This window comes from Anolis sagrei, chromosome 8, assembly GCF_037176765.1.
Source record: "Anolis sagrei isolate rAnoSag1 chromosome 8, rAnoSag1.mat, whole genome shotgun sequence".
Lineage (NCBI taxonomy): Eukaryota > Metazoa > Chordata > Lepidosauria > Squamata > Dactyloidae > Anolis > Anolis sagrei.
The window spans coordinates 2,144,528-2,160,000 of NC_090028.1; the positions used below are offsets into that span (position 1 = coordinate 2,144,528).

Sequence of the window (15,473 nt, forward strand, 5' to 3'; positions counted from 1 at the left end):
CCGCCAGGTCTCCTCCGCCGGTGACCCAGTGCGGTCTGGCCAGCTCTTTGCTCCGGACTTTTTTTGCCCCCGCCTGGCCCAGCGGCAGCGGCTCCGACAGCTCCCTCCATTTCTGCCCCAGCATCTTCCTCCTCCTCTTCTTTCTTCCACAGCCTCAGGAAGGAAAGCGGCGGAGGAAAAAGACAAGGAGGGAGGGAAGGCGAGGAGGAAGAGGGCTGTGCAGGCGAAAGTGTCCCTCTTGCCAGGGGAGGGTGGCATGGGTGCCCAAGGGAAGGAGGGAGGGAGGGGAAAGAGGAAAGAGAAGGTGAAGTGAGAGAGAGAAGGCCAGCAAGAGAGAGGGGCAAACGAGGCGGACCTGCTGCCCCCAAAGGTTTTAGGACTCACTCACTCTTGTCCTGCTGGTCGCCGATGATGATGAGGAAGGCATCCCTACCTCATGTTATTTCACTTATCTGGAACACAACACCTGCGATAAGTGAGCGAACACTGTCTATTTGACCTGCCGATTCAAAAAAATGGCACGAGATCGGGGAGACACACAACGTACAAAACAGGCATTTACGAATGTATGCGTGGTTCTTTATTATGAAAATGCATCATAAGTTATATCTTTATTCACAGCAGTTCAAACACATTTAAAAGGGGAGTGGGATTGTGGAGGGGGAGACCGCCTTCTCTGTGACACTGACTTGTTAAAGAGACGAGGACATCTCTTTCGTCCCAAACTTGCATAACCCGGTTCGAGTCGCCGGAAAGGAAGCGGGAGGCGCGTCTCCGGGAAGGCCTCCTTGGAAGAGATCTCGCCTTGTAAGGCACTGGGGTGGGAGCAGAACCCCGCCTGGGCCTTTTCCCTCCTTTTGGCGGAAGAGACCGGGACCGGACAAAGGACCGGACCCGACCAGGAGCGAAGTAGACGCTGTGTTGACGTTGTTCTGGGGCTCCTCCTCTCACTCCAAGCCGGCCATGAGGATGTGCAGCTCCCGGAAGGTGCTCCCGTGGCGCCCGCTCAGCCCGGACTTGTTCTTAACAAAGTTGTTGATGATCTTGAGCTGCCTGTAGCAAAGGCGGCACTTCTGGAGCCTGGAACAACAAAAGGAGGAAAGTGGAAGCCCACACAAAGCAATAAGGAAAGGAATCCCAATCCTAGCACTTTGGAAATCAAGTGGAGGCCGGGGAAATTTATTTATTTATTTATTTGATGCACTTATTAACCGCCATTCTCAGCCCATAAGGGCGACTCATGGCGGTGTACAGTACACATAAAAGACAGTTACAAAAAGCCAGTTTCAACAACATATAAACTATACAACAATTACAGACTACACTGCTTCGTCTCTTAGTGGAATCATAGCCAGTCTCATATTCCTTGTTCCATTCCAGTTCTCATTACCGTATTGTTTTGTTGCTTAGCACTTAATTAAATGCCCTCTCGAACAGCCATGTCTTAAGGCTTTTTCGAAAGGACATGAGGGAGGGCGCCTGTCTAATGTGTGCAGGGAGAGTGTTCCACAGCCGGGGGGCCACCACCGAGAAGGCCCTCTCCCTCGTCCCCGCCAGCCGTGCCTGTGATGCAGGCGGGATCGAGAGAAGGGCCTCCCCAGATGATCTCAAGGTCCTCGTGGGCTCGTAGGCCAAGATGCGGTCGGAAAGGTATTTTGGGCCGGAACCGTTTAGGGCTTTGTAGGCCAAAACCAGCACCTTGAATTGGGTCCGGTAGCAAATCGGCAGCCAGTGGAGCTGGGACAACAAGGGCGTTGTGTGCTCCCTGCCACCCGCTCCAGTTAGTAACATGGCTGCCGCGCGCTGAACCAGCTGAAGCTTCCGGGCCGTCTTCAAGGGCAGCCCCACGTAGAGAGCGTTGCAGTAATCCAGGCGGGATGTGACAAGAGCGTGTACCACCGTGGCCAAGTCAGACTTCCCGAGATACGGGCGCAGCTGGCGCAGGAGCCTAAGCTGTGCAAATGCTCCCCTGGTCACCGCTGAAACCTGGGGGTCCAGGCTCAGCGATGAGTCCAGGGTCACACCCAAGCTGCGAACCTGCGCCTTCAAGGGGAGTGCGACCCCGTCCAGCACAGGCTGTAACCCTATACCCCGTTCGGCCTTGCGACTGACCAGGAGTACCTGTCTTGTCTGGATTTAGTTTCAGTTTGTTCGCCCTCATCCAGACCGTTACAGCGGAAAGGAGTCGTTCGATGGATTGCCATCCTTGAGAGTAAGATGCCATCCCTCAAATGGGAGCTCCAGGTGCAGCGCTAAGACAACCTGGAATTTCCACTAGATCCATGATGGCCAACCTATGACACGCGTGTCAGTACTGACACGCGTAGCCATTTCTACTGACACGCACCTGCTGGATATTATTTATTTATTTTATGCCATTTTAAAAAATAGATAGGAAAGAAAGTAAATTATTCCATAGAGAGAAACCCAGGCTGCAGTAAGCCTCCATAGAATCAATTCCGCGCATGCGTGGGAAGGGGCCTCTTCCCTACTGCTCGCAAAAGCAGGCCGAAGCCCCGCCCACTCTTCATTCAAGTCAAAGCCCTGGACAGGAAAGGCCACGCCTCTTTCCTGTATCTCCGTTCCCATTGGCCTCCTGGAAAGAAGGCCCCGCCCATTTCAAACGTTCCTGGGTCCACCTCTTCAGCCGCGCGCGGTTCCTTTCTTCCTGGTTACAACAGTTTTCTCTTTTTGCAAAGGAAATAAACCAATTGCAAAATAATATTGGTTTATTTAATTATTAAGTAAGCGAATATTATTTTGCATTGTTTCCTAAATATTAAACCGCATTGAGTCGCCTGTCAAGGGCTGAAAAATGCGGTATAGAAATAAAGCAAATAAATAAATAAATAAATAAATAAAAATTAAGGAGTCACATATTTAAATTAAATTAAATGATAAATAATATTACTTTTCTATATTACTCAAATATTTCAGAATGTCTTAAACGAAATGGTAAATTGAATTTTTATTTGACATTTAATTTAATGCATTTTAATTTAATGCATTTTTAATATATGCCTTAAATATATATATATATGCCTTAAATGAAATGGTAAATTAAATATCAAAATATTACTTTGCAATGTTACTTTATTATTATTGCATTATTATTATTATTATTATTAGAAATACATTAAACAGCATATTAAATGCTAGAAATACATTTACATTAAAAAATAAATAATATTTTGTTGGGTTTTTAAAATTATATTTTTATTAAACACTCCAAAAAGGATATTATTGACATAAAGAGAGGTAGAACAATATGATAAGAGATAAAGTGGGAATTACAATTATATATTTTTTGTTATTTAAACTAAATATTGTGAAATTATGCTTTTTTTCTTGAAGTGACACACCACCTGAATTATGCTCAGTTTTTTTGGCAAATTTTGACACACCGCGCTCAAAAGGTTGCCCATCACTGCACTAGATTATGGACTGTCCAATATTATTTTTGTATGTTTATCTATGTCCCTATCTATTTATTTACCGTATTTATATTCTGCCCTTCTCATCCTGCAGGGGATTACAATGTACATATTAGGCTTGGTTGATCAAGAAAAAAAAAAGGTTCTAAACTCGTTTCGTATGTAGGTTTGATTTTAAAATTATTTCTGAAATTTTCTTTAAAAAAAATCGAAATTACCAGGAAATACGAATTGTTTCCTTTGTTTCGTTAATGGAATGTGCCCTTCCCTCCCCCCCAGAACCATTAAAATCTCGCAGTTTCCCTTCCTTCCCTTGCGGCAGAAGGGAGAGGTGGGCGTGGCCAAGCACAGCCCTCTTCGGAGGCCTCGCCCCCAAAGGAAATAAGACAGGCCCCACCCCTCCCCTCCTTTCGTAAGAGCTTGAAGACCTGGTGGTTTCAACAAGCCTTTGAAAATGGCCAGTTCTAACTCAGCCCCAAACATTGTCGATAATATTCGTGGAATATTCGTGTCAAGTTTGGTCCAGATCCATCATTGTTTGAGTCCACAGTGCTCTCTGGATGTAGGTGAACTACAACTCCCAAACTCAAGGTCAATGCCCACCAAACCCTTCCAGTGTGTTCTGTTGGTCATGGAAGTCCCCTATGCCATGTTTGGTTCAATTCCATCATTGGTAGAGTTCAGAATGCTCTTTGATTGTAGGTGAACTATAAATCCCAGCAACTACAACAACCCAGTTGGCAAGGTCTATTTCCCTTAACCTCCATCTGTGTTCCTATTTGGGCATATGGAATATTCGTGCCAAGTTTGGTCCAGATCCATCATTGTTTGAGTGTACAACTCTCTCTGGATGTAGGTGAACTACAATTCCCAAACTCAAGGTCGGATCTGGCCACGGTGGTCCATGCTCTTGTCACATCCCGACTGGACTACTGCAACGCACTCTACGTGGGGTTGCCTTTGAAGACTGCTCGGAAACTTCAACTAGTCCAGCGGGAGGCAGCCAGATTGCTCACCGGAGCGGCGTACAGGGAGCACACCACCCTCCTGTTGTGTCAGCTCCACTGGCTGCCGATCCAATTCCGAGCACAATTCAAGGTGCTGGTTTTGACCTACAAAACCCTATACGGTTCCGGCCCAGTGTATCTGTCCAAACGGATCTCCCTCTACGTCCCACCTACGTCCCACCTCGGAGCCTAAGATCTTCTGGGGAGGCCCTGCTCTCGACCCCGCCTTTATCACAAGTGAGACTGGCGGGGACGAGGAGCAGGGCCTTCTCGGTAGTGGCCCCCCACCTGTGGAACTCACTCCCCGGGGAGATCAGATCAGCGACTTCCCTTCTCTCATTCAGGAAAAAGCTGAAAACTTGGATGTGGGACCAGGCGTTTGGAAACTCTGGCGGCTAGAAAGAAAGACCACAATGATGGGCAAATAATGACGAAACATAATGGACCTATGGAACTCGAAACACTGACCATGAGACTATTGTGCTTTTGTGTTATATACTGATGTTTTAATCTGTTAATTGTTTAATTATTTTAATTGTTTATATATGTATGTATTTGAGATGGGCATCGAATTCTGCCTTTTTTTGTAAGCCGCCCTGAGTCCCCCCTCGGGGGTGAGAAGGGCGGGGTCAAAGTAACAGAAATAAATAAATAAATAAATGTCCACCAAACCCTTTCAGTTTTTTCTGTTGGTCATGGGAGCCCTGTGTGCTAAGTTTGGCCCAATTCCATCATTGGTGGAGTTCAGAATGCTCTTTGATTGTAGGTAAACTACAAATCCCAGCAACGATAATTCCCAAATGACAAAATCAATTTTTTTTTTGAGTGGAGGACATAAATTGGACTGTTAGGTGCCTTGTGTCCAAATTTGGTGTCAATTCCGCCAGTGGTTTTTGAGTTCTGATGGTAGCACAAACGAACATTAAATTTTTATTTATATAGATATTATTACCTCTCCTCCCGGGAGATGTCCACCCCGACGGAAGGCGGCGCAGCCAGGGTGTCGGTGATCACCGGGAGGAACCGCTGCAGGATCAGCTTCAGAGAAGTGCAGCCCGTGTGGATGTAACTGATGGAGAGAAAGAAAGGAGAGAGAGAAAGAGAGAGAAAGAGGACAATCAGGAAGGGAAATGGCGGAGAGGCAGGACTGCATTGCACTCTGTAACACCTAGCTCCAGCAGACAAGAGTCCTTTGTCCCACCCTGGTCTTTCCACAGATATATAAACCCATTTTCCTACTTCCAACAGACCTCACTACCTCTGAGGATGCTTGCCATAGATGCAGGCGAAACGTCAGGAGAAAATGCCTCTAAAACATGGCCATAGAGCCCGAAAAAAAACCCTACAACAACCCAGAGGTGATTACGTTGTAACACTTTTATTTTGTTCCTGGTTTATAAATGTCATTTCGGTTCTGGCCCAGCTTATCTATCCGAACGCATCTTATTATTATTATTATTATTATTATTATTATTATTATTATTATTATCCTTTATTTATAACCCGCTAACATTTCCCGAAGGACTCGGTAAAGTGCATTGGGACATAGTGCTTGGAGTTTCCTATTCTGGGAAGGCACACTGGAAGAACCACGTCTTCAAGCTCTTCCTAAAGACTGCCAACGTTGGGGCTTGTCTGATGTCCTTGGAGAGAGAGTTCCAGAGTCGAGGGGCCACCACAGAGAAGGCCCTGTCCCTCATCCCCACCAATCGCGCTTGCGACGCATCTCTTCCTACGAACCCGCCAGGAACTTGAGGTTGTCGGAGGAGGCCCTGCTCTCGATCCCGCCTGCTTCGCAAGCACGTTTGGCGGGGACAAGAGACAGGGCCTTCTCTGTGGTGGCCCCTCAGCTGTGGAACTCCCTGCCTAGGGATATTAGATCAGTCCCTCCCTCCTGACCTTTCGAAAGAGAGTAAAAACTCGGCTCTTCGAGCAAGCATTCGGAACCTCAGGATGAACAAACTAACTTGAATTGGAAAATTACCCAGGAACGGCCAAGACGATGGAACAGATGAGGATTTGAATGAGAGGACATATTTTTAAATTTTTTTATTATTCATTGTTTTTATGTTTTTTTAAAATATTTTTTTTTCTGCATATAAAATTGAACTAGGAAACTTGGAAGTAGGAAAATGAGGCATTACCTTGGCAGACTTCCCGTTTCCCATGGCCTGCATTCCCAGAGGCTTCTAGTTTCCAAGTACGGTTAGTGAAATGCTAACAGGTTCCAAGTTTTTATAGTGTTGCTTTTGGAATTTTGATCTAGTTCAGAGATATTCCTGACTGTTGAGTTTTACTGTGGCTTTTTGACTTTGCATTTTCCTCTGTTTTGTAACCATTTCTCATCAATAAAAAAGGATTGTTTTTCCCACAGTCAAGTGTGGTGGATTCAATCTGATGGTCTCGTTTCCTGATCTGGGTTGCAACAGTCTTATCTTAAATTACAGTTTTATGTAAATATTCGGAAACATTTAGCCTATCGATGCCTCAATGAATGTAATTTTATTGGTATCTCTTTTTACTTTGAAACTGACCCGTAGTGGATGCATTTCCCACCCTCGGCTTATACTCGACGCAATACATTTTCCCAGTTTTTTGTGATATAATTAGGTGCCTCGGCTTATATTCGGGTTGGTTTATACTTGAGAATATACGGTATTTTGTCATCTCAACCTGGAGCAAGGCTTCCCCACTTAACTCTCCCCAGATAAAACTGCACCTTGCCTCTGAGATCCTGCCCCCTCCACAAGACCCACCTCTCGTATCTGCTTTGCAGCAGCTTCTCGATCTGGGGCAAGATGACGGTACAGAGGTCCAGCTTCCAGAGGGACCTGGGAAAAGAGCAGAAAGGATGTCCAGTATAGACAAGATTCATCCCAGTCTCACCAGAATGAAATTCGGGTAGCCATGGGATCAGCTGCATGATATACATGGCCAATAATTTATTTATTTATTTATTTCGCGCATTTCTACCCCGCCTTTCTCAACCCCTGAGGGGGGACTCAGGGCGGCTTACAAAAGGCACAATTCGATGCCAACAAAAACAATAACATTAAAACATATATCAACAGCAATTATAAAACAATTAAAACAATCAATTATACACCACAATCCATAAAACCAGTCTAAATTCTCAACGTTCACCAGCTCAGAGTCCGTAAATTCATTCCACATTGTCAAATCCTATCAATTCTATAGACTACTGCAACGCTCTCTATGTGGGGTTGCCTCTGAAGACTGCCCGGAAGCTTCAACTAGTCCAACGAGCGGCAGCCAGATTACTAACAGGAGCGGGGTACAGGGAGCCTACTACTCCTCTGTTGCGCCAGCTCTGTGGCAGCCGTTAGGGGAAAAATAAAATAATAATCATAATTTAAAAAGATTCCTACCTGGATTCAGAGAAGACAGCTCAAGGGAAATTTTGCAAATTAAGGGAAAAACCGACTGATGGTATGGATTGATAGGAGGTCAACATGAACTGGTCAAAGGTTGCATGTTTGCATAGGCCAAATGTTTATTTTAGTTAAATGTGGACATATGAAGAAACAACCAAAGAATTGGCAGCATGCAGAAATCAATATATATTGATCCAAGACTTGGAACATCTAAGGTCATATGGTGAGAGAGCGCCATCTCCTGACTATTTAATGTAAATAGCAGGCAATTTCAGAAACGTTCCATTTAAAAGGAAATTCCTGTGAAACTAAGTTATTAACAAAGTAATTAAGGCAGGATTGATTAAGAGATTGCCTTTATCAACTCTTATATTAAAAACATATATAAAGTTATAATTCATTTAAGAGATCTAAGAGAATTAAGAACAATTTAACATGTCATCTGGGGATAATGGGTAAAGTTGAAAAGTTATATAATTGAGCAGATGTTTGGGGTCATGATGTGCTTGCCAAAAGGATGTCCTTGGCAACTATATATGAAATTTCCCGTTAATGATTGTATTGTGTAAATGTCAGAGTTGTTCTGCGCATGTGTAAAACTAGCAATTTCATGCTATAAAAGCTGGACAAATGCGACATCAGGTTGTGTAAGCCCTTGGTTAAGCTGAACACCCTTACTCCGGAGTATGAAATAGATGCCTGGAAATCTGCCAAGCTGTTTCTCAATCTTCTTCCTTCTGCAGAGGTACTCTAATGGACCCGGTAACGTATATGTTCCGCAACAGCTCAACTGGCTGCCAATCAGCTTCCGAGCACAATTCAAAGTGCTGGTGCTGACCTATAAATCCCTAAACAACTCCGGCCCAGTTTACCTGTCCGAATGGATTCTTCCCTATGAACCATCAAGGTTGTTAAGATCTTCTGGAGGGGCCCTGCTCTCGGTCCCACCACCCTCGCAAGTGCGTCTGGTGGGGAGGGACAGGGCCTTCTCGGTGGTGGCCCCTCGGCTGTGGAACTCTCTCCCACTGGAGATTAGAACTGCACCTTCTCTCCTGACTTTTAGAAAATTGGTGAAGACCTGGCTCTGAAATTTAGCATTTGAGAAGAAAGTCAATAACTTTTGACCACACGGACGGATAGTAATGAATAATGAATTTTGTTTTCTCTTTGACGACTTGGCCTTATGTAAGTACATGATTGCTTTTTAATGTATTTTATGTATTGGAATGTTATGGGGTGTGATGTTTTTTAAACTACTGTTCATGAATCTTGTTGTAAACTGGCCTGAGTCCCTCTCCGGAGGTCAAGAAGACTGGTATATAAAAGTTCTAAATAAATAAAAATAAATAAATTCTAGTCGTCATTGTCCTTTGTCTATCTGCCAGGTTACCCAAAGGCCTGGTCCCATATCCATGTTTTTAGTTTTCTTCTAAAAGAGAGGAGGGATGTCGATGACCTAATTTCCCCGGGAAGTGAATTCCACAGGCGAGGGGCCACCACCGAGAAGGCCCTGCTCCTCGTCCCCACCAATCTCACTTGTGATAGAGGTGGGGCCGAGAGCAGGGCCTCCCCAGAAGATCTTAAACTCCAAGGCGGGACGTAGAAGGAGATGCGTTCGGACAGATACGCTGGGCCGGAACCGTATAGGGTTTTGTAGGTCAATAATGAGTCTCTTGTGAAAGGAAGCATGACTATATAAATATATCAAGAACGCAACAACATCCTTTGAGCAGAGAGGGACTCACACTTTCTGATTCATGATGTTTAAGAGGTCCACCACAACGGAAAGGTCATTCATGGACACCGCCGAGTCCACAGCGGCCTGCAAAAGAGGCAACCCAGAAGACAGTTGTTATTGTTATGATTATTACTATTATTATTCTAACTGTAGTGGACCAGGGTCCACGAAGGCCGGCTTGCCTTGATGTCTCCGGTGCTCCAGACGGCCCTGACGGTCTCCAGGTTCTTGTGCCGGGAGGTGAGCACCATGCACATCGTCTCGTGGCCCTTCCGCATCTGGGCGATGGCCTCCTCGTCCGTGATATCCGCCAGGCTTTGGTTCTTCACGGCCTGGAGACCAAGAGACAGAACGGGAGCTGACCATCTCTGAAAATGTCTGGCCAAGAGTGCATGGTTGGAGGGATATTTGGCATCTCTAGCTAGCAGATGCTATGTATTATGGGAAGACACAGGAGATAAAATACTCAAGATGATGCTCTGGTCAGGGGTGGCAAAAGGGGGTCGTTTACTCTGATTACTGCAGGTCATACATCTCATTAGAACAGTGGTTCTCAACCTCGCTCATGCCGTGACCCCTTAATGCCGTTCCATATGTTGTGGTGACCCCCAACCATAATATTGTTTTCGTTGCTACTTGATACCTGTCATTTTAGTATGGTTATAAATCGTAACGTAAATATCCAATATGCAGGATATATTTTCATTCACTGGACTAAATTGAGCACAATTTAGGTTGGGGGGGGGGGAGGATTGATTTTCTAATTTGGGAGTTGTAGTTGTTGGGATTTATAGTTCACCTATATAATCAAAAAGCATTCTGAACTCCACCAGCGATGGATTTAAACCGAATTTGGCACAAAGAACTCCCATGACGAACAGAAAGCACTGGAAGGGTTTTGTGGGCATTGACCTTGAGTTTGGGAGTTGTAGTTCACCTATATCCAGAGGAGCACTGTGGATTCAAACAAGGATGGATCTGGACCAAACTTGGCAGAAATACTCAGTATGCCCAAATGTAAATTGAGCACAAATACCCAATATGCCCAAATGTGAATGCTACTGGGGTTGGGGGGGGGGGGGAGGATTGATTTTGTAATTTTGGGCGGAACCAAAGCTTAATTATGATGGACAGGAGGCCTGCCCTATGACTGCAAACGAATAACAGAAAGAAAATAAAGTTGGAGCTCCTGGTACAGCCGTACTAGCACAATGGATCTGGACCAAACTTGGCATGAATACTCAATATGCCCAAATGTGAACACTAGTGGAGTCTGGGAAAAATAGACCTTGACATTTGGGTGTTGTAGTTGCTGGGATTTATAGTTCACCTACAATTAAAGAGCATTCTGAACTCGACCAACAATAGAATTGGGTCAAACTTCCCACACAGAATCCCAATGATCACCATAAAATACCATTTTTTCTGATAGTCTTTGGCGACCCCTTTGACACCCCCTCACGACTCCCTCAGGGGTCCCAACCCCCAGGTTGAGAAACACTGCATTAGAAGGTGCCAATAAACAAAAAGATACCAGGTCTACTGAAGTCGATAGAGAGGGGCTTTGTGATGCTCCCTTCGCAAACAATGATGGAATTGGACCCAACTTGGCACACAGAGACCAGCCAAAAATGCTGGAGGACTTTGGGGAAAATTCACCTTGATTTCGAGGAGTTGTAGTTCACCTACATCCAAAGAGCACCACAGAATCAAAGAGTTGGAAGAGACGTCATGGGTCATCCAGTCCAACCCCATTCTGCCAAGAAGCAGGAATATTGCATTCAAATCACCCCCGACAGATGGCCATCCAGCCTCTGTTTAAAAGCTTCCAAAGAAGGAGCCTCCGCCACACTCTGGGGCAGAGAGTTCCACTGCTGAACAGCTCTCACAGTCAGGAAGCTCTTCCTCATGTTCAGGTGGAATCTCCTTTCTTGTAGTTTGAAGCCATTGTTCCGCGTCCTAGTCTCCAGGGAAGCAGAAAGGAAGCTTGCTCCCTCCTCCTCCCTGTGGCTTCCTCTCACATATTTATACATTATTATTATTATTATTATTATTATTATTATTATTATTATTATTATTAAACTTTATTTGTACCCCGCTAGCATCTCCCGAAGGACTCGATGCGGCTTACAAAGGCCGAGGCCTCAATATAACAACAACATAACTGGTGCTCCTTACATGGCTATCATATCTCCTCTCAGCCTTCTCTTCTTCAGGCTAAATATGCCTAGCTTCTTAAGCCGCTCTTCATAGGGCTTGTTCTCCAGACCCTTGATCATTTTAGTCGCCCTCCTTTGGACACATTCCAGCTTGTCAATATCTCTCTTGAATTGTGGTGTCCAGAATTGGACCATGAACCCAAACAAGGATGGATCTGGACAAAAATTGGCCCATCTCTCTCATATGCCAAAATTTGATGACTGGAGGAGTTTGGGGGGAACTGGCCTTCTGGGAGTTGCAGTTCACCCACAACTAGGGAAACTGTAAGCTTCACCGCTGAGGGACCTGGACCACACTTCGCACACAGAACCCTCATGATTGACTCAACCTACTGGAGGGGACTGACTCACCATTGTGGGAGTTGTAGTTTACCCTACAGCCAGGGTCACCCCACCCATGATGTATCTAGAGCAAACTTGCCCAACATAACACACTTGGAAGTACTGGATGGAGTTTCTCTGGGTTAACCTAGCATGATGGGAGTTGTAGTTCACCCACAACCTTATGCATTTTGTGCAATTTTTCAAATAATCCGGGCAATGCTGAGAACCCAAGCTAGTAATAATAATAAAAACACTAAAGACTTTTGGGGGAAAGAGGAAGAGGAGGAGGAAGAAGAGGAGGAGGAAAGTGGCCTCTTCATGCAGGCAGGAAGAATGACAGAACACATTGATTGATGGAGATCTCGGAAAGAGAGGGGAAAAAAAAGGAAGCAGCCCTGCATTATAATGGGGTTCCCTCTGTCTCTAATTGTCCCATACAAGCAGTCCAAAGGACGACCACCTCACCCGCCTCATAGGAAACCTGCTACAAAACAGGAGCTTTTTTGTTGAGTTCCAGGGCCAGAGAAGCAGATGGCGGAAACAGAAGAACGGCCTGCCTCAGGGGAGCGTGCTTGCTCCATCCATGTTCAACATCTACACAAATGACCAGCCACTGCCAGAAGGGACAGAGAGCTTCATCTATGCTGATGATCGTGCCATTACTGCTCAAGCAGGGAGCTTTGAGATGGTTGAACAGAAGCTTTCCGAAGCTCTAGGAGCTCTTACTGCCTATTACAGGGAAAACCAGCTGATCCCTAATCCATCTAAAACACAGACATGTGCCTTTCATCTTAAGAACAGACAAGCATCCTGAGCTCTGAGGATGACCTGGGAAGGAATCCCACTGGAGCATTGCAGCGCACCCAAATACCTGGGAGTCACTCTGGACCGTGCTCTTACCTACAAGAAGCACTGCCTGAATGTAAAGCAAAAAGTGGGTGCTAGAAACAATATCATACAAAAGCTGACTGGCACAACCTGGGGATCACAACCAGACACAGTGAAGACATCTGCCCTTGCGCTGTGCTACTCTGCTGCTGAGTACGCATGCCCAGTCTGGAACACATCTCACCACACTAAAATAGTGGATGTGGCTCTTAATGAGACATGCCGCATTATCACGGGGTGTCTGCGCCCTACACCACTGGAGAAATTACACTGTTTAGCCGGTATTGCACCACCCGACATCCGCCGGGAAGTAGCAACCAATAGTGAAAGGACCAAGGCAGAGACAACTCCAGATCATCCCTTGTTTGGGTCTCATCCAGCACGTCAATGACTTAAAGCTAGAAATAGTTTTATAAGATCTACAGAGACACTCGCCGGAACACCTCAGCAAGCGAGAGTCCAAAAGTGGCAGGCTCAAACCCAGAACCTCAACCAATGGCTGATACTCAATGAGAGACTCCCCCCTGGGCACACAGAGGACTGGGCGATGTGGAAGGCGCTGAACAGACTGCGCTCTGGCACCACGAGATGCAGAGCCAACCTTCAGAAATGGGGCTACAAAGTGGAATCCACAACATGCGAGTGTGGAGAAGAGCAAACTACAGACCACCTGCTGCAATGCAACCTGAGCCTTGCCACATGCACAAGGGAGGACCTTCTTGCGGCAACACGAGAAGCACTCCAAGTGGCCAGATTCTGGTCAAAAGACATCTAATCAACTACCAAACTCACAAATTTTGTATTTTGTCTGTTTGTTTGCTTTGTTTTGTTGGAAATGTAATATAATCGACTGGTTGCCCTGACACGACAAATAAATAGTCCAAAGCTATACATTTAGCTGGAGTTACAAACAAATCGGACTTAAGAACAAACCTCCATGACCAATCATGTGAGTAACGGCTTGTGTTTACAGAGGTGGTCCTTTCTGGCGTGGACCCAGCTTGCAAAGGGACCATTTGGGCCTTCCCAGCCCCCTTTCTGCTGAGGCCGAGCCAGCTTCCTTTTCCCTCAGATATCCTCCCAAGCGCGGCACCCACCGGCAAGAAGTCGGAGGCCTTGAGGCCAATGGGCTCGTTCCGGGCGGCTGGGATGACGGCCAAAGGCTCCGCCCGGGCCAAAGGGGTCGAGGAGGCCATGGGCGGCCGCTGGACGGTGTCAGGCTGCAAGGAAGGAAAGCACAGAGAGGGTCAAGGAAGGGCTTGGAGGGGTCAAGGCAGGCCTTGGAGGCCCAACAGATTTATTCATTTACAACATTGAGATGCCGCCCTTCTCACCCCGAAGGGGACTCCATATATACCGTATATACTCAAGTATAAGCCGACCTGAATATAAGCCGAGGCACCTAATTTTACCACAAAAATCTGGGGAAATTGATTGACTCGAATATTATTATTATTATTATTATTATTATTATTATTATTATTATTATCTTTATTAACTTTATTTGTACCCCGCTAACATCTCCCGAAGGACTCAGTGCGGCTTACAAAGGCCAAGGCCCTCAATAAAACAACAGCATAACAAATACAACAATAAAGCTCTTAAAGCAAACCAATAAACATTAAAGCAATAACAGTAAAACATCAAAACAATACATCATGACACATTTAAAAACTAAGGTCCGGGCCAAATGTAATGAATAAATTAAAAGTGCTGGACATGACAGGTTTTTATTTGTCGTGTCAGGACAACCAGTCAAATTATATTACATTTCTAACAGAACAAAGCAAACAAACAGACAAAACACAAAATTTGTGGGTTTGGTAGTTGATTAAATGTTCTTTGACCAGTATCTGTCCCCTTGGAGTGCCTCTGGGGTCCTCCCTGGTGCATGTGGCAGGGCTCAGGTTGCATTGCAGCAGGTGGTCAGTGGTTTGCTCTTCTCCACACTCGCATGTCGAGGATTCCACTTTGTGGCCCCGATTCTGAAGGTTGGCTCTGCATCTCGTGGTGCCAGAGCGCAATCTGTTCAGTGCCTTCCAAGTCGCCCAGTCCTCTGTGTGCCCAGGGGGGAGTCTCTCATTGGGTATCAGCCATTGGTTGAGGTTCTGGGTTTGAGCCTGCCACTTTTGGACTCTCACTTGCTGGGGTGTTCCAGCGAGTGTCTCTGTAGATCTTAGGAAACTATTTCTTGATTTAAGTCGTTGACGTGCTGGCTGATACCCAAACAAGGGATGAGCTGGAGATGTCACTGCCTTGGTCCTTTCACTATTGGCTGCTACTTCCCAGCGGATGTCAGGTGGTGCAATACCAGCTAAGCAGTGTAATTTCTCCCATGGTGTAGGGCGCGGACACCCTGTGATAATGCGGCATGTCTCATTAAGAGCCACATCCACTGTTTTAGCGTGGTGAGATGTGTTCCATACTCAGCAGCAGAGTAGCACAGTGCAAGGGCAGATGCCTTCACT

General features: G+C 45.8%; 1 protein-coding gene across 1 annotated transcript in view; it reads right to left on the minus strand.

Annotated features, from left to right (window-relative positions):
- Nucleotides 1–557: 557 nt before the first annotated feature.
- Nucleotides 558–15,473, minus strand: part of KATNB1 (katanin regulatory subunit B1) — a 42,827-nt gene continuing 27,911 nt past the window's right edge. Inside the window, exons 15-20 of the mRNA XM_067470951.1 lie at nucleotides 14,103–14,225; nucleotides 9,757–9,906; nucleotides 9,582–9,658; nucleotides 7,198–7,272; nucleotides 5,394–5,510; nucleotides 558–1,080 (exon numbers count right to left, since the gene is read on the minus strand). Coding sequence (XP_067327052.1) covers nucleotides 948–1,080; nucleotides 5,394–5,510; nucleotides 7,198–7,272; nucleotides 9,582–9,658; nucleotides 9,757–9,906; nucleotides 14,103–14,225 — 675 coding nt within the window. The 3' untranslated portion in view covers nucleotides 558–947. The remainder of the gene's footprint in view (nucleotides 1,081–5,393; nucleotides 5,511–7,197; nucleotides 7,273–9,581; nucleotides 9,659–9,756; nucleotides 9,907–14,102; nucleotides 14,226–15,473) is intronic.